The sequence below is a fragment of the Peromyscus eremicus genome, chromosome 8a (assembly GCF_949786415.1).
Source record: "Peromyscus eremicus chromosome 8a, PerEre_H2_v1, whole genome shotgun sequence".
Classification (NCBI taxonomy): domain Eukaryota; kingdom Metazoa; phylum Chordata; class Mammalia; order Rodentia; family Cricetidae; genus Peromyscus; species Peromyscus eremicus.
In genome coordinates, this window is record NC_081423.1 from 9943359 (window position 1) to 9966284 (window position 22926).

The window sequence follows — 22926 nt, forward strand, 5'->3', positions numbered from 1 at the left end:
CCACCTCGGGCCCGCCTTCCAACCTCCAGACTCCGCCCCCAGTTCTGGTCAAGGACCGCCTTCTGAGCCCCGCCCCAGGCCAGTGTAGGCCCCGCCTTCAGATAGCCAGCTCCAGCACCACGAACTTTTTTAGAACGCTTCCCGGCCGCCGGGCGGTAGCCTCTCCCTAAGTCCCGCCTTTCATGACGCAGCAGCTCACGGACCTGCAGTTTACACCCCGCCTCCGCCCCTGCCCCAACGTACTCTCCGCCCCCAGGGCACCACCTTGTCCCACCTCCTGGGCTGGAGCATTGACTAGCCCCGCCCACAGCTTGCTGCCTCTTTGCCCCGCCTCCTCAGACTCAGGTCTCGCTTCCGCTCGTTTCCAGGCAACACTGGCCCCGCCCCGCGATGGCGCCTGAGGACCACGAGGGGGCCACGTCTCTGCTGCAGAGTTTCGAGCGCCGCTTCCTGGCGGCTCGCGCGCTTCCCTCCTTTCCCTGGCAGGTGGGCGGCGGGCGCGCGGCGGGTGTCGGGGTCGAGCACCGGGAGCTGCGGGGCCGGGCGTCAGGGCCTCCTTTGCTCACTGCCGGACCGGGGCAGGCAGGCTGGGCCCTTCTCTAGCAGAACTTGAGGGTCACGGGCCGGGCTTTTAGCGACTTTTTAAGCCGTTGATCGGTCATCTTGGCGACTGCGAAACAGCTTTGAAAACTAAATGTCTTCAGACGGCAGGAGCCGCGCTCTCCTCAAGGGGAGGTCAGGTCCCCATCCGAAGGGCAGGCTGCGGGCAGAACCATCTCCGAGGGAGTTCAGACCGAAAGGGAACCTTCCGGCGGTCTGGGGACTTGCAACTCCGGCATGAGGCTCCTTTGGAGCGTGCCTCACTGAGAACTCGTGTGCAAGGAGTTCACCAGCATGAGTGTCTTTAAATTTTTATTTCTCTAGAGTCTGCTCGGTTTCTTTGGGTGGTTTAGACAGTTGTGTTATTTCATCGACATACAACATTTCTGGTCTTAACACAGAATGAAACTCTAATAGCTTATGGGTACCCATTCAATGTCAAATGTAATAGTTGACGTGCTGTGCCAAGCACTTGCTCAGGGTCGCGGATAGTGGGGTCTGTTGTCACTCCGTTTAAGAAGGAAAGGATGGCCGGGCGGTGGTGGTGCACGCCTTTAATCCCAGCACTCGGGAGGCAGAGGCAGACGGATTTCTGTGAGTTCGAGGCCAGCCTGGGCTAACAAGTGAGTCCCAGGAAAGGCGCAAAGCTACACAGAGAAACCCTGTCTCGAAAAAAAAAAAAAAAAAAGAAGAAGAAGGAAAGGACAGAGCCATAACTCTGGCCTAGGAGACCAGCTTCCTGTTTAGAATCCTAGCTCAAACCGGGAGGTGGCACATGCCTATAATCCCAGCACTCTGGAGGCAGAGGCAGGCAGATCTCAAGAGTTTGAGGCCAGCCTGGTCTACAAAAAGAAGCCTAGCTCAAACCCCCATGTGCTGTGGAACTTATATACTGTGGGACCCTATGTGTTGTGGGACTTTATGCAGTGGCTACATCTCTGTGCCATCATTTCTAATTAGCACAGTGGAGGATACAATGTCTCTTGCTACCAAACAGCTGGGCTTCTTTTCCTTTGCCCAGCTAGAAATCATAGGTAGAGAAGAAGCTCGGGCTTGCTGGTCTCTGGTGGCTGTGTTTTCTTGTGCCAGCTGTAGGCAGGCAAGAGCAGCAATCGCAGGTTTCTTGCTTGTGGGGCGCCCTTGGTCCTTACGGACCTCCGGAGTTCTTGGGGCATTTTGTCTGCAAGCTTCCCGGCAGGCCTAGGTATTGGACTTCCCTTGGCAGCAGCTCTTACAGCTCTTGTGCAGTCCTTGGAAGTGGGGATTTCTTAGCTCCTGACCAAGGCCAGCTGCCTGGCTGCTTTTACAGTTCCGCCAACCACTGTTGAGTCGCCACAGCCACTGCTGTTGTTCTGTCTCTGGGTCTGCTTTCTGCATGTCACCAGCTCAGCCTGCACTACTAAAGTGGGCAAGAAAAGATCATTCCCAGGAGGGCTCTTTGTAGTCCACTCCCTCCTTGAGCCACAGCAGCAGGTTATGTAGGTGTCTGAACCAGTCACAGCCCTGCCACTTAGGACCATCCCAGCCATCCTTCCACTAGGCCACCAGGGGGCGTGCTCCCCATATGTCCTACACCAAAATGGGTGCAGAGTAAGTGTGTACCCAGGCTTAAGACAGTAAAAAGTCTGGTGCGAAGTGTTTCAGACAGCCCTGGTGCAGTTTCCTGCACCTTCAGGAGCCATGAGAATCAGCTGTGGGTGTCTAAAGGCATTTATGGAGTGTTCAGACAGCCAAGGCTGACATAAGGGCAGTCCTGCTAGCGGTCTGACTGATAGTCCTTTTTGCTTACGGCAGCCAGGGCAGGAAGGGAGAGTCCAACAGCTCCAGATTAGGGAGTCATGCTTCCCCCATCCCCTAAGCCTTTCCTTATTTATAGGAAAATGAACATAAGAATGCTTACACCAAGAGCCTAAAGACCTCATCATGAACAGTAATTGAGGATTTAACAGCCTTAGCACTGTGGCTCCGAGATAGACAGCCCCTCCGACATCTCCCTCTGTGGGAGTACTTGAAGACAAACCCCGACTCCTCGTACCTGCCTGTGGAAGTGCACTGAGTGGTGCCTAGCGGTTACTGAGTCACTAAATATTTACTGACTGTCTATGAGCTGCACACCAGGGCACATCAGAGCACACTAGAGACCAGCCCTGCTCAGACGAGAGACTGTAAGTAACCAGAAAAGACCAGGCAAGACCATGTGTGGGAGCCAACCTCAGCTTGGGGAGCTAGAGCAGGAGGACCTCTGTGAGTCAGAGGCCACTGTCTCAAAAGAATAAAACAAGCAAGGAAATGGTGAATAGAGCCATCAAAGGCCCCCCAAAAGAGGCCCCTGAAGCAGTCGGCCGTAGGACGGTCTTGGCGAACAGGAAGCAAAGGTCTTATGATAGAAACATGGCCACCGTGATTAAGAACAGTAGAGGAGCTGGTGTGGCTGTAGTCGTGTGAGCTGGGATGAGACTGGGTGTAGATGAGGTGAGAAAAGGATCGAGGCTGGTCTTAGAGGACCTGTTAGGACATGGTAAAATGCTCTGAAGACACGAAGTGGCCTTGCTGTGTGTCACATACCTGCTCTGACTGGAGCTGGAATCCCTGGGAGAAAGACGGCATGGCCAGGCTTGGCACCACACCTCATAGTCCTCCTTCTGGCTTAAGTGACAGGTTCCAGGCTGTAACTGATGGTTAGCTCACCAGCTCAGCTCCAAGTTACTGTGTCCCAGGTGACTGCAGGACAGCCACAGCTGATGGAAATCAGACACACATGGCCCGTGACATCAGACTGAGAGTTCACCTCTAGTAGCTTCCACTTCAGATTGGGCAGAGATTACTGATGCTCTTTACCAGAATGTCCCACAGCAGTGTAAGATTGCTGAGAAAATGCCCCCTAGGATTTATCTCTCTCTTTCTCCTTGGAACAGAGCCTAGAAGAGAAATTAAGGGAGCCCTCGGGTTCTGAGCTGCTGCTGGCTATTCTGCAGAAGGTAAGAGCCCCAGCATCCCCCAGACAGCAGAGCCAGGGCCCACCTGTATCCTTTCCAAACACGTTGTCCAAAGAACAAGATACAGCGCTTGTGTAGACACTGCACGTGGGCGTCAGGTCCTCAGTCAGCTCTGGCTATTTGGTTTAGTGGATAAAGATATTCGAATAAACAACTGCACAAGATGAGGGAAGCTAGGGGATGTCTGTTTTTATTTTTTAAGACTGTATCTCTATGGAGTGCTACTATGCCATTTTTTTCTAAATGGCTTTAACTTTTGTTTTGTTTTGTTTTTTTTAATATGTGTGTGGGTGTTTGCCTTTGTGTATGTCTGTGAAACACATGCATACAATGTCCTTGGAGGCCAGAAAAGGGTGTCAGATCCCTAGGACTGGAGTTAGAGTTGTGAGCCATCATGTGGGTGTCGGGAATCAAACCTGTGTCCCTTGGAAGAGCATCCAGTGCTCTCAGCCACTGAGCATCTCTCCATCCCATCCACCTTGGGAAGTCTTGAAACACAGGGATAAGTGACAAGTGACTGCTTCCAGCATGTGTTAGCTGCTTTGGAATGTTCTTCACATTTAAGGCAAAAAAATAAGAAAGCTCATCTTGCCTGCTCAGGATCAGAGGCAGAGGTGGCATATGCCTGTGGGTAGAGGCCTCCTGAATCCAGGGCAGATCACACCACCCTGTCCTGGGCCTTGACCTGACCCTCGGCAGGAAAAACTGTAGTCTTCCTCCCCAGAAGGAAATCACCAGAGGAGCATATTTGCATACAAATTCAAGGAAAACACAGACATTTGTCCCCAGCCACCAAGCCCACCCTAGGAGTCTAAGCCAGGAATTCTGTGCTGAACCAGGGCCAATTCAAAGTCAGCCTGAGCTATACTGAGAGACCCTGTTATCAGAAAGGAAGATAAAGGGGGGAAGGAAGGAGGGAACAGCCAGGCTTTGTCTTACAGCCTTCCATGAGTAACCCAACAAAAATTAGAGCATACTGCTTAAAGATCCCAGGGGTTGCCCATCGATGAACCCTCAGTAGGAAGCTCTAGGGGGCTTACGGGGATCCTGTGGTCCTCCCAATGCAGCAAGCTACACCTCCCTCCAGGCCCATTCCCATCTCCTACTTCCTGCTGGTCCTCTGACCTCCTTTCAAAACTTCCAGGCCAGAGGCACCTGGGAGCCACCCTCCACTGCTCTCTCTGGTGGAGACCCTGCTTCTGACTCCCGGAGGCTTTCACTGAGGCATTAGTTCCTGTCTAGGCAGAGCCTTTGCGTTTCCATATTTGCCTGCTCAGCTCCCATCTCTAACCCTCCCCACCACCTAGGCCTCATAGCCAGGAAGACGGGCATCTATCTAGTGGGTCTGGTTCCTGCCACTGGGCCTTCACCTCCTCCATGAAGCCAGATACCTCGCTTTTGTCCTTACAACAGACTAGTATCATCCTCACCTGCCACCCTGGGTAGACAGGAAAGGGCTGTGAGCTCAGGTTCCTGCCTAAAGCTGTGCCACTATGTGGAAATGTTGTAAGGAAAGATCTTAAAACTCAAATTGGGAGTGGCAGCACATACCCATAATCCTAAGGCAGGAGGACTGCAAATTTGAGGCCAGCCTGGCCTATATAGTAAGACCACCGGAAGAAAAGCCGCCATCTTGCAGATAGCCCCATTGTCCCTGCACATCTTTGCTGGGACATCAGGCTCCCTCCAATCATGTGCAGCCTCTCCAGGACACCAAAGGAGGTAGGTCTCTGTAGCAATCAACTTCTTGTCTTTTGTTGTCTAGACTGTGAAGCACCCTGTGTGTGTACAGCACCTGCCGTCTGTGAAGTACGCCCGCTGCTTTCTCTCAAAGCTCATCAAAAAGGTCAATGATGGGCAGTGGCTGCCGGGGCCGGGCCACATAGGGGAACACAGAGGTCCACAGCTCTGCCAGGTTCCAGCAGCCCCACCTCTCTGCCCTTTGCTTGCTCTGTAAGCCCCTGGGGCAGGAGGCTGCTGGTGGGGTTTGATGGGAGGGCAGGGTTGGGGCAGGGTAGGAAGGGGCCAGGGCTCTCAGCAGCAGCTTCATCTCCTAGACTCAGGTTCTCCTTCCTACCAGACATCCCTGCCACTGCATGAAGGATGGCTCCCCTTCCCCCCACACTACCAGCCATTTTCTGGCTGGCCCACGCACGCCTGCTGGAGTTTACAGTGTCTTCCCATCCTCTGCAAGATGCTTTTGGAGGACAGGTCCAGACCTGCTCCATGCCACTCTAGACTGCTGTGGAGAGCAGCAGCAGCAAGCTAGCAGCTGCACCAGAGGCTTAGCAAAGGTGTGATTGATCTCCTGCACCACCCTGGCCCCAGGCCTCACCACACCAGTGCCTCTGTAGGCCCTGGCAGCACCAGGAGAAACAGGGCTATGAGGCCAGTTGAAGCCATGCCTCAATGCCACCAAAAGGCAGCTTGAAAGCTGCATTGGGAGCCTGGGACTCACCTGAACACATCATATAAGGACAGTAACACCTCTGCTAGGCAATGTGGCTTTCTCCTGGACTCTGCCTGCTGACCTAGGCCTTGCCTGCTCTAACCTGCTCCACAACTCTCCTTAAGGCACCCCACCAGCACACTTTTAATTTTGCTAATTTTAATTCTAAGTTGTTCATATGCTAGCTTACCTCCTACTCCAAAATTTCCCCTCTAAATCTGGTAAAAGTCAGGCTGGAACCAAGGCTCAGCAGCAGAATACCAACCCAGCATGCACAAGGTCCCGGGTTCCATGTCCAGCACCATGAATGCTGTGAAAGCCATCCAGTCCTCTTCACAGAGCAGATAGAAGTGAGGGAGTGGTTATTTACAAGGGTCAGTGTAGCCCTCTCAGTTAAAGCTTGCTGTCTGTTCCCAGCATGAAGCTGTGCCCACAGAGCCTTTGGATGCACTGTATGAGGCGCTGGCAGAGGTCCTGATGGCCAAAGAGTCCTCCCAGTGCCACCGGAGCTATTTGCTGGTATGAGACATGCATGTTATTGTGTTGTGCCCACCCCCACCCACCACACACACTCTTCTCTGTGATTGGTCATTTTAAAGTGTTAGATGAAGGGGGATCACACACAGCATGGGACTTAGACTGGCTCCTTTCGCTCAGTACAGTATCCTTGAGATCACCCATATGTATTTCTGGGTGTAGCAAGTTTATTCCTTTTCATTGAGTACATTCCAGTGTAGACATAGCACATTCTGCCCAGCTACTCAGTTGCTGTGGTTTAGGACCCACCAGTAATACTCTGATAGCTTTGTTCATTCTTCTTCCTGTCTCTGCAGCCTTCAGGAGACTCAGTCACACTCTCTGAGAGCACAGCCATCGTGTCCCATGGCACCACAGGCTTGGTTACCTGGGATGCTGCTCTCTACCTGGCAGAGTGGGCCATCAAGAACCCAGCAGCCTTCACTGACAGGTGATCTTGGGGCACAGGGCAGGGCACTAAGGCAGGTTGGTGCAGTTGTGAACAAAGGTCTCCATCTCCCACTCAGGACTGTCCTGGAGCTAGGCAGTGGAGCTGGCCTCACAGGCCTGGCCATTTGCAAGGCGTGCTACCCCAGAGCATTCATCTTCAGCGACTGTCACGGCCAAGTGCTTGAGCAGCTCCGTGGAAATGTGCTCCTCAACGGCTTCTCCTTAGAGCTGTACACTCCCACTGACCCAAGCAGCCCAAAGGTGACAGTGACCGAGCTGGACTGGGACGAGGTGACAGCCGCTCAGCTCTCTGCCTTCCAGGCAGATGTTGTCATTGCAGCAGGTAATGCCCCAGCAGCAGCACTCACTCAGGCAGAAAGAAGCAATGGGTGCTGCAGGCAGGGACAAGCAGGGCCCCAGAGGTCTCCCAGTGATGTCACAGCACACACCCCAGAGCCCCAGGTCCCTCTGTGGGGACAGCTGCTTTCATTGCTGTGGTTTGAACAGCCAGCTGTCCCCAGAAGACTTAAGATGAGCAGGACAGTTGTTAGGGCAGCACACTGGCCTTCCCCAGAGCCCTGATGCCACCCATCTCTTTCCCTGGACCCACCCACCACACCTAGACTGTGCCTTCCACTGCTGGTGACAAACAGCCACCCTGCAGCGTTAGGTGGGACAGACCAGCCACGCAGCCAATGGTCTTCCCAGGCCCACATCCAGCTTCTCCACCTGTTAATAACACCATCCTGGGTCATGTTTAAATGGAGTGACAGAGACCAATTCAGGGAACAGGAGCTGAGGGACCCTGCCACAGTGTCTATGATGGCTCCATGCAGATATGCCAAGGATTCACTGTCATCAGTGTGCCATGTGGCTGGCCTTGGCCCTCCCCACCAGTACATCTGGGTCCCAGATCCCTATCCTGTGTCTTTCAGAGATGACAAAATTGCATAGTGTAGCTAGAGTTTTCCTGACTGGCCCACAGTCAGGACAAATCTCTGACACCCGCCAGTCCCACAGCCACTCAGACCCAACCAAATAAACACAGAGACTTATATTGCTTACACACTGTATGGCCGTGGCAGGCTTCTTGCTAACTGTTCTTATATCTTAAATTAATCCATTTCTATAAATCTATACCTTGCCACATGGCTCGTGGCTTACCGGGATCTTCACATGCGGCTTGTCATGGTGGCGGCTGGCAGTGTCTCCCCTCAGCCTTCCACTTCCCAGAATTCTTTTCCTTGTCCCGCCTATACTTCCTGCCTAGCCAATGGCCAATCAGTGATTTATTTACTGACCAATCAGCAACACACTTGACATACAGACCATCCCACAGCAGCATAGAGTCTTTTGAGAGAAAACAATGCTTGCCTGGGCCACCAAAGATCCTTCCTAGAGGTCACCAGAAACATGGCACATCCCACAGTGCAGCTGACACAAGTCCCCCCCAAAAGGCCCAAAGCCAGTCACTAGCAGATGAGCAAGGGACACAGAACTGATGTTGCCATGGGGGTGGGGGTCCACTGTAGAGGCTTTCAGACTCCCTCCCTTTCACCTGGGGCATCTTCCTATGGAACAGTACAAGTCTTAACACCACCACTAAACACCATGGTCCTCACCCCATACAGAGTCAGCCCAGCCCCACACCCTCGCTCTGGGTGCAAGTCCTAATAGGAGGCCCTTTCAGTGACAGCCTTTCCATTGTAGATGTGCTATACTGCGGGGAAGTGACACTGTCATTGGTCAGGGTCCTGAAGATGCTCAGCGCCTGCCAGAGGAAGAATGATCCTGTGGTCTACGTGGCCTATACCATCCGCAGCCAAGACACGGGCAAGCTGTTCATCACAGAGCTGGGTCAGTTCTCAACCTGTGGGCCACCATTCTGTCCCTAGGAGGATTTAAAAACTGGGCTGACATTGGCCTTGCCCCTCGGCACCCATCCTTATCTGTTCTGTGGAGGTATTCACCAGAGGCATAGCCTGGCCAGCAGAGGCAGTGAGCAGTTAGCAGCCATTGTTTGGGTATTCTGCAACTAGAAGAGAAGCTGGGGGGACTTTAGGAAGGGGCTAAGAGCCCCACCATCTGCAGAGCCCCCAGACGGCAGTGCCATGAGCCCTGTCTGTCCTCCAGTCTGACACTCACCAGTCACCAGCACCTGAGATGGCTGTCCTATCATCATCCGACCTCACCTACAGACACTGAGGCACTCAGATCAAAGCTGTCCACGCTCACCTGCCACAGCATCTGTGGACAGACTGACAGACTCCCTCATTCAGCAGAGCAAACCATCAGGTGAGTGCTCCCAGAACCCACTGGGAGCACTGAGGGCCCTGAATGTCCTTTGGATTCGTGTATACACACACACACACACACACACACACACACACACACACACACACACACAATGCCTGCAATCTATCTACCCTAAGAAACACCCTGATTTCAAAGCTATCTTTATGGGGAACAGGGCACATAGCTCAGTGGTAGAATACGTCCTACTATGTGCACGGCTGGATTCCATCTGTAAGATTTTTAAAAATTAGAGCTGGGAGAAATTTGTAGTGTGCCAACTTTGTTTGTTATACTCAGGTGGTGGGGTTATAGAACTGCGCATACTTTTATGCCAGTGTTGCCCTGTTCTTTAAATTACTAGCTTTTCTTATAACAGAAGTGTAGTTAAGAGACCATATTGGCCCACAGTCTTGCAGGCCCCATGAAACCAGGCAGCTGCAGTTAACTTACCACTCCTCTCTGCCTGTGCCAACCGACAGGGCAGACAGGTGCAGAGGGTAGGGCACCCATCGGGTATGACAGGAGAGGGCCACCTTGTGGCTGCTGTTTAACAGCTTGCCTTCAGGCTGGAGAGAGAGATCAATAGGCAAATGTGCCCACTGCACAAGCATGAAGCCCTGAGTCTGAATCCTCAGCACCCATGTAAAAAGTTGGGTCGTTAGCCAGGAGGTAGTGTTGCACACCTTTAATCCCAGCACTTGGGAGGCAGATGGATCTCTGTAAGTTTGAGGCCATTCTGGTCTATAGAGTGAGTTCCAGAACAGCCAGGGCTACACAGAGAATACCTGTCTTGGAAAAAAAAAAAAGTTGGGTTGTGGCCACAACACCTGTCACTCTAGCACTGTTGGGAGCAGAGACAGATTTGCTGGGGCTTGAGGGAATAAGGTGGGAAATGATAGAGCAGATTCCTTGCCATCCTCCTTTAGACTGAGCATGCCCACACACACAGACCCTCAGGGCATCTGCATGGGCCTGGAAACCTGTGGCCCAAGCAGATCAGCTCGGATACACGCCTGTGTCAACAGCCCTGCACTAAAAGATTAGCTTCCTGTCCCCAACACTGCCCTCCTGAGATCTCTGTACTCCGTCTAGAGCGCGCAGGGATCTACTGGGAAGAGGTGCCTCCTCATGCCGGCCAACTGTTCCCTTATGAAGAGCACTCGGCCATCGTAATCCTGAAGCTCGTGCTGAATGGTCGCCACAGTGTTGGAAGGTGATTGGAACAATGAGATCGCTGTCATGGGAAGAGTCCACAGGAAAGCTGAAAAGGCTTTTGTTGGGCAGGAATGTTAAATAACAAACCACAGATGTACAGTAAGCACAGGCTTTGAGTGCTGGTGCCTGTCCTCAGCAACTCATCTGCAATGGACACAGGCTCAGAGCAAGCATTTCCTTTGCACTAATAAAAACATGAATTTATCAAGTATGATTGTCCTGCCAGACAGCTCAGGCCTTGAACACACGATATCCCAGAGCTCATGGCAGCCCAGCAGAACCAGAACACAGGAATGTGAGAGTCTGGACACAAAATCCAGGGACTGAGAGGTTGACAGGGTCACCAGAGAGAAGAGCTTCTCAAGAGCCAGCGAATGAAGCAGCTGCCAGATCATCCATTTCCCTTCTGCGTCCTCTGCCGTCCTTAGGCTTCTGACCACTAGGGGGCACTCAAAAGCCCACCAGGGACAAAGTGGAGCAGGTGCTGGCTGGGAAGGGCTGGCTGGGAAGGGCTGGCTGGGAAGGGCTGGCGGTACAGGAGGGATGGAGCCTGGAGCGGGGCCTCATTCCACACCCTGAGGACAGAGCCCTAGCCTCTGGCCTGGAGGTCGCTGTGAGTGACCAAAGGGAGCACAGTCCGCTGCCAGCTCTCATCCCACCGCAGTTGCTGTGACTCCCGGAGTTCTTTCCGGAACTGGTTTAGCTTTCCAGCAGGGTCAGGAAACTTTGAGAAAAGCATCTATAGGAAAAGGAAGACTAGAACTCAGCTCCCTGCCCACCCTGCCCACCCTGCCCCATGTCAGGTCCGGCCTGCTCATGTCCAGCTGTGCCCCTCCCATCACTAGACACTTGAGGGATCAACATTAGTTTTATAAGAATAAATACACCTTCTGCAGAAACTCCTGTGGCCCCTACTCTTCTAAAGGGCCAACAGGAGGCAGGAGTATATGTTTGTACCTGGCTCTTCTAGCCCTTGTCAGCCCAGGCTGAGAAGCTATCTTGGGGGCCTCGGCTTCCTTCCTCCACCTCTGCTCTACATCCCAGAGTCCCACCACAGGCGTCCTTGTGTGGGAAGCAGAGATCGGGGAGCTGGCTCAAGCCCCACAGGAGAAGCCCACTACCTGCAGCTGGGCTGCCAGCTCCTCCGCGTCCTTGAAGACCAGGCCATTCTCTCCGTGTCTTACGAGCTCATGCAAACTGCAGAGAGAACAAGGAAAAGAAAGGGAGCCCAGCTGGGCCACCACTACTCCCTCAGGGTTAGCCTCAGTGTTCTGAGATCGAGCATTTGGACAGAAAAGCCTACAAGAGCACATGTCAAAACAAAAGAATGATTTGGAGACAGGAAGGTGGCCTTTCTGTGCCAAGATGGTTTCTGTGTTTTTTCTCCACTCCAGCCTGAGAGGTAGGGTCCCAGCAAGCCTGTATTTGGCTCTACACATTAAGGGTAGCTTTCAGAGTCATTGGGAGATGTGATCCTGACAAATCCTGAGATTGGCTCACACAAGGGTTTCACATCCAAAGGCTGGTCCCTAGCTATCAAGCTGCAACCTCCATGCCCACATCCACCCTGGCCAGGGAAAGTAGAGTCCCAGAACTGCATTGGTGTGGACGATTCCCATCCAACTAAGAGAGATCAGTCACAGGACAGAGAGATGTAAATCAGTCAACTGCAGGCGGCTCTGGCCACCTTTCCCTTCTCACAGCATGAGCCTGAGTAGAATGCTAACCATGAACAAACTCCAGCCACCCCCATCCCTCTATCTGTGCAGGACTCATTTCTGGAGCCCCTTTTATATCTATAGATGCTCAAGTCCCTTAAGTAAACTGCTTTGCATATGGTCACATGAACCCTACTCTATGCTTCACATCCTCTAGATGACTTCTAACATCCCAGCAATGGAACAAGGATAAGAAAGCTACATGTTGATACAGACACAATCAACATACTCCGTGCTACAGTTTTCCCGAGACAGAAACTCACTGTGTAGCACAGGCTGGCTTCAAGCTCAGGGATCCTCTTGCCTCTGCCTCCAGACTGCAGGAATGTACTAATATTTCCAACATCCTAACTACATTTTGCATCTGGGTGACTGGCATGGTATGGATGTGCCAAGCTGACTGTCCTTCCCTAGGGCTCAGCCCAACCACAGGACAGGGTCCCCAGCTGCTGATCTAGAATATGCCCCAGGTAAGGTTCAGTATCCACTCCTACCACTTGAAGTTCACGGCACACACAGGCAAGCAGCACCCAAACATGTCCACCACCTTCATGGGCAGGTCCAGACCACTTGAAGACATGTGTAGACAGACACCCAGGTCCGCTGACCCTGCAGAGACAGTGCAAACACTAGGACACATTCTCCCAGGTCTATGTAGCAACCCCTAGACAAGGAGTAGAAATCAGAAGCTGTCCCTGTGAGACTGTCCCCAAATACAAATGGTATAAGCTGACCAAGGAGCCAGGCAGCCTGACCAGAGGCAAAAACATGGTTGACCACCAGGTCCTGTCTCACACTGCCTAGTGATTAAAAATCGTTTTTGTTTTTACTTGTATTCATTTATTGTTTCTACTTAGCTATAATTCATTTTCAAAGAGAAAATTCCCAGGCAGTTACTCTGATCGGATTCAACTAGCTTGGCTCAGTAGGTGAAGGTGTTTGCTCCCAAGCCTGACAAACTGGACCATCCCTGGACCCCATAGTGGAGGGAGAGAGCCAACTCCTCTAAGTTTAAAAAAAAGAAAAAGAAAAAGAACGGGCAGTGGTGGCACATGCCTTTAATCCCAGCACTGGGAGATGGAGGCAGGTGGATCTCTGAGTTCAAGGCCAGCCTGGTCTACAGAGCAAGATCCAGGACAACCAAGGTTACACAGGGAAACCCTGTCTCAAAAAAAACAAACAAACCAAAAAAAAAAAAAAAAAAAAAAAACCACCACCATCAACAAAATGTAGGCAGAGTGGTGCACGCCTGTAATCCCAGCACTCAGGGCTGAGGCATGAGGCTCTGATGCAAACTCAAGGCTACCCTAGGCTACAAAGATCCTGTCTCAAATACTACAGGGCAAAAGAGGCTGGGAACATCTTCCCTGTCCACCCCTGTAGGACAGTGTAGTGTGGCCGTGTGCCCCTGAAGCCTGCTCTCTCACCCAGAAGCAGCGGATAGTCCTCAGCCTCCAGCCATGGGGTGCAGAACTGGACACGCTGGAGGTGCTTCTGCCCGATGAGGTGGCGGTAGTGCTCCCTGAGAGGCCCCTTCCCTTCACATAGAAGAAAAGTCACTAACATTGCCACACTCCATCACGGCCACTGGGTGGGTCCTGCTGCTCCCTCCACCCGACACTTGCCAACCCTTTCCCGAGACCAGACCCCCATCAGCCCCATCAGCCCCTGACATCCCATGGCCAAGACACTAAGCACACCCCAGCTAGCAGACACAGGGCTGCGGGTGGCGAAGGGGTCTAAGATAAATGCTAGGGTGCCAGCAAGATAGACAGAATCTCCACCTACACCAAGTGACGCAGGGACTTTCCTTAGCATGCAGGGAATCTGGCTAGGAGAGAGGAGGAGGTGGCTGCCTAACCCTGTGACTGCTCAGAGGACACACTGCTTCTAAACTACAGAAACTGGAAATGCACTGGAAAAGGGGAGGGGGAGTTTGATCTAAGTAGGACCATCCAGACTCAAATCTGAACTTTTAAGTCCTTTCTGAGCCTCAGGTTCCTTATTATCCAGTGGATGTAGAAACTCTACCCAGGAACCTGGTCATACAGGCCTGTCCCAGCTACTTGGGAGGCTGAGGCAGGTTAGCATATCAAGGCTTGCCTGGACTACAGAGTGGGTTCAAGGCCAGCCTGGACAACTTATAAGACCCTCTCTCTACACACAGAAAGATAAAAGACAGCTAGAGATGTAGCTCAGTAGTAGAGCACTTGCCTAGCTTGGGCAAGATCTTGGGGAGAAAGGGAGAAATTACCCTGGAGAACTGAGGTGATGACTAGTGAGAAGTACCCTACAGAGGTGTCCTGTAAATGCCATATGTCCATTCTTCTGCTACCCTCCACCCTTCCAAAACAATATGACAAGGTGTTCCCATCAGTACCTGTTATCACACAGACTAGGGAAGGAAGGCTGTCTCCACTCACTGCTAGTTGTTCAAACTCTGTTTGAAAAAAAAAACACACAGACCAGGAGAAAATAAGATGGTAAGTAGAATCGGGAGGCTGCTGCCCAGGGGTTGCTAGACTCCAGATACATTCAGACGGAAGGTCAGTGACCGTGTAAGGGCCATAAACTTCCCATGCCCTCCCCTACTGTCCCAAGCTGCCCACCCATGACACCAGGGGCACAAATGACAGGCTGCCACAAAAGGCCAGGAAGGGCCTCGCAGCAGCCCGACAAGCTCCGAGCTGCAGATGCAGCCACACACCTACTTTCTAGTGCTCTCAGCAGGATGGAGAAGTCCTCGTCCTCTATGGGGAGGAAAGAAGAGGGGTCATAGGCTGCCTCCCAAACTGCCCACCCTACTCACACACCCATCCCCGGATCCCAAGACAAGCTGGGCACACACCCCAGGTGCTGAGGGAGGCAGACCTGTCCAGCTAGTGCTGCTCACAAGCAGTGCCGGCCGCCCATGCAGACTCCTCACCACCCCGCTCTGACAGTCCCTCTCAGTGAAGGCAGACCTCTCCATGCCGGGGTCCGAGGGCTCTGAGCTGAAGAATCAGAGGAAAGAGGTGAGATACTAGACACTGGCACAAGGGCAGAGCCACAGGCAGGGCCACAGGCAGGCCACAGGCAGGGCCACAGGCAGGCCACAGGCAGGGCCACAGGCAGGCCACAGGCAGGGCCACAGGCAGGGCCACAGGCAGGGCCACAGGCAGGCCACAGGCCCCCAGCCATCTGGCACCCCCCTGACCTCAACAGATCCTGGTTGCTGGCACTGAGGCTACAGGAGCAGCACCCACTCCACCACCCAGTGCCACCTCCACGGGCTCCCACTCTACCTGCTCACCTCTCAGTGAGGAGGTGCTGACCCACCTCCCAGCAGCCGTGCTTGGCTCCCAGGAGCACACAGAGGACATGGGCAAAACTAACAGGGGCCTTCAACCCCCCAGTGAGACACCCAGAAGACACCCAGGTCCCCCTTCCCTATAAGACCCCACTGGCAGCAGGACGAGGTAGCACAGGGCTCAGCAGGCAGTTTCTTAAAGGGCCAGAGAGTAAATGCTTCAGGCTTTGTGGACTCTTGTGAAACCTAGTTCCACTGCTGCAGCTTGAGAGCAACCACTGGTTTTAAGGTACAATAAGGGCAAGCCTCAAACTTGCAATCCTCCTGCCTCAGCCTCCCAAGGGCTGGGATTACAGACATTCACCACCACACCAGGCTTCCATCAGCTACTATCAACATAGGTGAATGGGTGGACTGTGTCCCAATAAACCCCATTTACAGCAATAGGAGGCAGGCCACAGCATTAGTTCGCTGCTGCCCCTGGATAAGAGGATCCACGGGTCTCCAGAACAGGACAGCAGAGAGAAGGAAGACATACCAGCTCTGGAAAGGAGAGTACGTGTGGCTCAGCTTCATGAAGAGCTCATGCTGCAGGTCCAGGGGCGTCTCCTTAAAGAAAGATGCTGGCTTGTCGTAGACAGTCACAGCCCTGACATGAGAGGGAAGTGGGCAGAGAAAAATCTAAACAACAGGACACAGCAGATCCCAAAAAGCAAGGGAGCTTGGGGAATCCCAGAGACAAGAAACTTCCAGATTACTTAGAACAGTGCATATATTTAGGACCAAAATGTCCTAGGCCACAGAGCTGGGAGGGAAAGGAAGCCTACTGACTCCTCTCAGACAGTAACTATTTCCCTGGGCCTGACCACTTCAACACAAGAGCAGGTGCTGCAGCTCTCAAACACATGGGCTGATGGGCATCCCAAGCCCTGCATACCTGATACGCCAGTTCTCTGCCAGGTCCTCCCGCATCGCATTGGTCACACACAGGTTCAGGTAGGACAGGCGCCCAAAGAACTTCTCGTACCTACAAAGATGTCTTGGGGATCAGCAGTTAGCCGTGGGATGCGGCTAGATGCCGCTCCAACCTCCACATGGCTTGATACCCATGGGTAGTGAAAAGGCTGTAGAACTAAGGCCCTTGAGCCTGTCAGGATGTGCCATGAGCTCCCCATACAGTCACTTTTCACACCTTCCTTCCCTGTCACTGTTCAGCGAACACACAGTTACTGTAAAGGGAAACACTCTCCACAAACCCAGCCTCATGCAATAGAGGGGAAATCTAGAAATGGCCACTTAACCAAATCTCAGCCATCCTGGACCAGCAGCCTGTGGCTCTCTCACTGTGGTACAAAGGAGTTTTGAGGCTTTGTCACAAAGAATGAGAAGAGGAAGTCAAGGTTACTAAGCTGTAGGCTGGGAATGTGGCGCAGCTGGCAGAGTGCTTGCCTGGCAAGTTCAAGGCCCTGGTTCTATCTTAAGAGCTACAAAAATGGGGCATGGTGGTGCATGCTCATCCACTCACTCAAGAGGAAAAGGCAGGAGGATCAGAAGTTCAAGGTCATCCTGTGATGCACAGGGAGTCTGAGGCCAGCCTGGGATCTGTGTCATATATGTATGAATGACTAAGGATGTAGTTCAGTTGGTCGAGTGCTTGCCCGTAATGCTTCAGAGTCCTGGATTTCATCCCCAGCACATCATAAAATAAGTGTGGTAGTACACAACTGTGATCCTAGCACTTGAGAGGTAGATCAAGGCCAGCCTGCAATAAATGAGACTCAAAAAACAAATTTAGTGGCCAGACAGCACTGGCTATTCTTCCAGAGGACCAGGGTTCGAGTCCCTGCATCCACATGGCAGCTCACAACTATCTATAACTCCAGTGCCAGGGGATCTGATGCCATCTTCTGGCCTCCACAGGTACCAGATAAACACATGGTACACAGACAGACATTCAGGAAAAATATCCATATATAAGATAAATTAAATTTTTAAAATAAAAGTAAATCAGAAAAAAATTAATTACAAAAAAAAAACATAAAAGTAGGATTACCAGCTGAGCATGGTGACACTAGCCTTAAATCCCAGCACTCAGGAGGCAGAGGCAGGCAGATCTCTGAGTCCGAGACCAGCCTGAGCTACAAAAAGAGTTCCAGGACAGCCAAGTCTACACAGAGAAACTCTCAGTGAAGAAAAAAAAAAAAAAGGGATTACTAAACTGGGTGTGGTGGATTGTGCCTAAAATCCCAGAGTGTAAGCAGCTGAGGCAAGAGGACCAACACAAACTCAAAGCCAGTCTGGGCGACAGACTGAAAAAGATCACTAGCTACCACCATAGCACCTCTGCAGCCTTTTCCTCCCTCGTTCCTGACTTACTTCCTGGGTGGCAAGAGACAGCATCACTCTCAGCCCACTCTGCTAACTGTACAGTGCACCATAACCAGGGGTGATGGAGACAGATGGGAGACACACGGGCCTGGCCTGGCGCCTGGCATGAAGCTTGTGCTGTGTGACAGTCTGCCTGGGCTGCTGGTCACCAATGAACAATGTCCCACAGGGAGAGGGCACAGCTAGCTGACCCCCAGAGCTGGAAGCACACGATGAGACGGGACAACCAGGGCCAGAGCAGAACCAGGGACCCCGCTCCAGATCCAGCCTGCTCCCCCAGGCCCTTCTCTTCCGCTCACTCTAACGAGGACTCGGGGAACCACCCGCACCCTCTCACCATTTGGCCAGCAGCACAATGGGGTGTCGGGGACCATGCACCAAGCCCATGATGGAATAGCCATAGTTGTGCCAGTCGATGACCAGTCTGCTCCCACAGATGAAGCCCACCAACCAGCAGACGGCAATGGCAGGCAGGCCCGGGGGGTTCTAGGAAAGAGAGACTTGGAGGCAGTGGAAGAAGCACAGGCCATGGCCGTGTAGCCAGATTGGAGAGGAGACCACACAGCAAAGAGGTTGTGGCCTGTAAGGTCTCATCAGCCAACAGGCAGAAGGAAGACCCTCTCCACCATCAAAAGAAAGTAAGAATAACTGCCCAATCTGAAAACCCCCAATCATCAACAATCAAGAGCACCTGAGCTAAGGAGAAGGCTCAGGAGGTAAAGGGTTTGCCACAAGGGCATGAGGACCTGCATTCACCCCAGACCCCATATAAAGCTGGGCACGGTGTCTCACAATAGTAACCCCAGGATTCCTCCAGCAAGACAGATGGAAGACAGCAGACACCATGGAAGGTTATGGGCAAGCGAGCCTAGACTAGACAGTGGAGAACAGAGAACCCCCATCTCAAACAATGGAAGGACCTCTGCGGTTGTCCTCTGACCTCCACACACATGCTGTGGCATGTACACACTCAAGCCCACATGAACACACATGCATACGTGCACACACCTAGATAAAATAAAAACTAAAGAAAAAGTAAAAATAGGAACACAAAATGCTGTCATTTAGTGTTGGTCATCAAAATGCAAGCTCTAGAAAACGCCAAACGGGCACCCCAAAGGCCCAGGTTCACTCTGCGGCCACCAAGTGACACTAAACATTTTAAACATGCAGGGAATTTGACAAAGCAAGTCTTCTGCTAAGAATTTCTCCGAAGAAAGAAACTGGACATGAGTCACAGATGTACATACCCTATACTCTCATCTGAGCCATATGTAAAGGTTAAAAAAAAGGAATAGGAAGGCCAGGTGTAATGGCGCACACCTTTAATCCCAGCACTCAGGAGACAGAGGCAGGCAGAGCTCTGTGAGTCTGAGGCCAGCCTGGACTACCAAGTGAGTTCCAGGACAGCCAGAGAGCTACATAGAAAGACGTCTCTCTCTCACACACACACACACACACACACACACACACACACACACACAATCAGGAAGAAGCCAGGCATGGTAGTGCATGTCTGTAATCCCAGCACTCGGGAGGCTGAGGCAGGAGGATTGCTACCTGAGTTCAAGCCCAGGCTGGACTATACAGTGATTACCAAGCAAGCCAGAGTTACATAGCAAGACACCAACTCAAAAACAAAAAAGACAGAGAGTTGGCAACAACTAATAGCATCTGCCACCAAGCCTGAGGTCAACTCCAGTTCCTATGTGGTAGAACAGAACTGACTCCAAGTTGTTCTCTGACCTCCACACATGAACCCACACACATATACACACAGTAAATAAACTAAGGGAAAACCTGAGTGTCGGCTGGATAAGACTACATACCTTACAGTAGACCACATACGGATATACTGTAAGCAAAAGCCATTAAGAAAAGCTACTTCACCAGGCGTTGGTGGCACACGCCTTTAATCCCAGCACTTGGGAGGCAGAGCCAGGTGGATCTCTGTGAGTTCAAGGCCAGTCTGGTCTACAGAGTAAGTTCTGGGATAGGCACCAAAACTACACAGAGAAACCTTGTCTCGAAAAACCAAACAGAAAAGCTTCTTCTAGACATTCAAACTGATGCTGGGGGAAGGAGTGAAGAGACAGCCCAGCAGGTAAAGGAGTGTGATTCCGACTGGCAAGCTGAGTTCTATGCCCAGAACCCACATAAAGGTGGAAGGAGAGAACCCACTCCATAAAGTTGTCCCCTGACTTCTACAAGTATGCTGCAGCATGTATCCCCAACCATGCCACCACCATACACAAAAACAATAATCATGAAAGAAAGAAAGAAAAAAAAAACAGTGAGGGGAAGAAGTTAAAAACTTAACTACGTAGGCTTAAACCTTGACTCATCACTTCCCAGCCATACACTAGTAAGTTTACTTACAGGACCTCTCTGTCTAGGTCTCCGCATCTCTACGTTGTAATATGAGATTTAATGAGAGCATTAAAGGGCCAATACATCAAGACACAACGGTACTACACATACAACAGACACACTATAAACTCCTACTCAGGTTTGAGGGTTTTAATATTTATTTTTATTTACGTAAGTGGTTGCCTACATGTATGTATGTGTACCACCTTCGTGCCTAGTGACTGCAGAGGCCAGAAGAGGGTATGGATCCCCTGGAACTTGAGTTACAGACAGTTGTAAGCCTCTACTGTAGATGCTAGGAACTAAACCTGGGTCCTCTGCAAGAACAGCAAGTGATCTAAAGTGCTGAGCCATTTCTCCAGCACTCCATACACTCATGCTTATTTCTTTTTCAATATTATTGTATTTATTATTTGACAATTTTATAACTGTATATATAATGTATTTTTGATCACTCTCCCCTTACCCTTTCTTAGCCTCTTCCCAACCTTTCAATAATCCCTCTGTACCTCTTTTCTTCCCAACTAGTCCCCTCCTGTTGTCATGTCTTTTTTTCCTTTAATGACTGAGTTTAATTGGAGTTGCTTGTATAAACACAGAGTGGGGCTTACTCACTGGAGCTTGGGCAATTTACTAGTGGTTACACTTCGGAAGAAAAATGACTCCCCTCCCCCAACAACCATTAACTGCCAACAGCTCCCCGGCTAGGGACAGCGCCCTATGAATTCCTCCCCATCCATGCTGGAAAGTTGGCAGGCTTGATCTTGTGCTGTTGAACAGGTAACCACAGCTGCTGCAAGTTCATGAGTGCAACAGCCCTCCTCGGGTTCTTTATAGTTTATGCACACAGAAGCATGCAATATAACAATTGGTGCATTTTGTGTATGGACTAGACATCAAATCCAGGACCTCACTGAGCCACACCCACAACCCAATCTGTGCATGTTTAAAAGGCCAGCAAGTGAACTGCTAACAGTAGTTCCCACAGAAGGAGGCAGCAGCTGGTTCATACCTGGAGGAAGATGTAAGCTGCAGGGTCTGTGCACATCAACTTCCATAGCAAGTACACTCCCTGAAATACCACTTTGACTCCATACTGGAGAACTCGGGGTCCAGCTGCAAGTCAAAAACATCCATCTCTACAACGGAGCTCTTGGCAGTGTGCTAGTCCCCTCATCTGCCCTCCGGACCACCTACCCTAGTCAGGAACCTGGAATTGCCTGGTCCTACCTCCCAGACTCTGCAGCTCTGTCAGCTTCACAATCTGAATCCTGTCACTCTGCAAGAGCTCATCTCGAGGTTTGGAGTCTGCAAATGCAAATGTGCCCTTTAAGGTACCAAAAGTAGTTACAGTCAGCTGGATGTGTTCCTTCACATCTGTAATTCCAGTACTTGAAAGGATAAAGCAGGATAGGGTGTGCTAGGGCCAGCATGTGCTACAAAGCAAGGCCCTGTGCCAAATAGATGAGGTGGGGAGGGTTAGTACTTATCAATACCTCTCTGGTTCCCAGTATGAAAAGTGAAGTAATTTTTCTACTAGAATGCCCTCGAAGGGCATTCATCATATCCACTCTTTAACTTAATGACTGGTGAGCAATAGGGACTCAATTAAACTGATGTAGACTCCTGGATGTCAAGAGTCTGGGTCAGTTCCCTCCACCCAAGGCCTGGGATAGCCCTCCATATAGGGACCGATAAGAGCTACTCCCACTTTCCATGAAATGGAGCTGAGCCACGCCCTAAGTTCGCAGATGTGTCCAATTTTAAGTGCCCAGAATGTGTGCAAGGATAGTTGTGAATGTGTATGACATGTTGGTAGAGTTCATATCCCTGTTTCAAAAGGTCGGACACCTGCTGGGCTTGGTAGTGCGCGTCTTTAATCTCAGAACCCTAAAGGCAGAGGCAGGTGAATCTGTGAATTCAAGGACACTGTGGTCTACATAGCAAGGTCCAGGCCAGCTAGAGGCTGCTTAGTGAGACTGGACCCCTGCAAAATCAACATGGGGCATAATGAGGAAGTGGACACCTCTGCCTGCACCTTAGGGAACAAGAGAAACATCCCCAGGTAGAAAAGCTCAGCGCTGGATGAGGAATTCAAAGAAACGCGGCCGCTTAACTCAATGACAAGGCAGCACGAGGAAGTAGTGACCAGCACTGAGATCTCACACACCAGGATTTCAGCCTCAGTCTCTGCACCACCTAGGAGAATTAAGTGGGACCTGGCAGCCGATCTCTTCGTAGTCCTCACGTATGGTAAGCGGCGGCTGACACAAGAAGCAGCGATCCAGGCCAGAACAAGCAGGAGAGCAGTACAGCCGCCCCTGCCTCGGCCTCAGAACAGAGCGAGCCAAGACTCCTGGCCGAGCATCCCTCCCAGGTCCCCGCCACTCACTGTAGAACCCCAGCAGTGTCACCGAGAAGCCGTTCTGGGCCAATGACAGCGCGTGGTACTGCATGCGGGGGCTGCGGCCCACGTCGCCCAGCACCACGACAACCACGTGCGGGGCCGCGCCCGCCAGCCGCCCACGCTTCCACGCGCCCAGCAACAGCAGCGGCAGCAGCAGCGCCAAAGCCAGCAGCGCCACGCAGGACGCCGCCATCTTGGCCGGCCGGCGGCGAACACGTGACCTGACCAGCACG

The 22926-nt window shown here is 51.8% G+C and overlaps 2 protein-coding genes across 2 annotated transcripts; one reads left to right on the forward strand and one right to left on the reverse strand.

The window, feature by feature from the left end:
- Positions 1-378: 378 nt before the first annotated feature.
- Eef2kmt (eukaryotic elongation factor 2 lysine methyltransferase) lies at positions 379-10732 on the forward strand. Its single transcript, XM_059270046.1, has 8 exons — positions 379-486; positions 3516-3578; positions 5362-5442; positions 6463-6564; positions 6879-7012; positions 7089-7354; positions 8722-8868; positions 10399-10732. Exons 1-8 carry the CDS (start codon positions 391-393, stop codon positions 10521-10523), a joined length of 1014 nt encoding a protein of 337 aa, XP_059126029.1. The 5' UTR covers positions 379-390; the 3' UTR covers positions 10524-10732.
- Positions 9977-22926, reverse strand: Alg1 (ALG1 chitobiosyldiphosphodolichol beta-mannosyltransferase). The gene is made up of 13 exons (XM_059270047.1): positions 22679-22926; positions 21517-21594; positions 21299-21402; positions 18254-18402; positions 16466-16555; positions 16067-16177; positions 15111-15232; positions 14951-14989; positions 14620-14679; positions 13667-13777; positions 12734-12848; positions 11643-11718; positions 9977-11260 (listed from the first exon to the last, which is right to left on the reverse strand). Exons 1-13 carry the CDS (start codon positions 22884-22886, stop codon positions 11111-11113), a joined length of 1413 nt encoding a protein of 470 aa, XP_059126030.1. The 5' UTR covers positions 22887-22926; the 3' UTR covers positions 9977-11110.

Coding starts and splice junctions, on each gene's coding strand:
- Eef2kmt (XM_059270046.1), top strand. CDS start 391: ATGGCGCCTGAGGACCACGAGGGGGCCACGTCTCTGCTGCAGAGTTTC. Junction 6,565..6,878: donor GCCACCGGAGCTATTTGCTG/GTATGAGACATG, acceptor CTGTCTCTGCAG/CCTTCAGGAGACTCAGTCAC. Junction 7,355..8,721: donor AGATGTTGTCATTGCAGCAG/GTAATGCCCCAG, acceptor TTTCCATTGTAG/ATGTGCTATACTGCGGGGAA.
- Alg1 (XM_059270047.1), bottom strand. CDS start 22,886: ATGGCGGCGTCCTGCGTGGCGCTGCTGGCTTTGGCGCTGCTGCTGCCG. Junction 21,403..21,516: donor AGAGCTGCAGAGTCTGGGAG/GTAGGACCAGGC, acceptor TTTGACTTGCAG/CTGGACCCCGAGTTCTCCAG. Junction 14,680..14,950: donor CCTGCTGAGAGCACTAGAAA/GTAGGTGTGTGG, acceptor TTTTTCAAACAG/AGTTTGAACAACTAGCAGTG.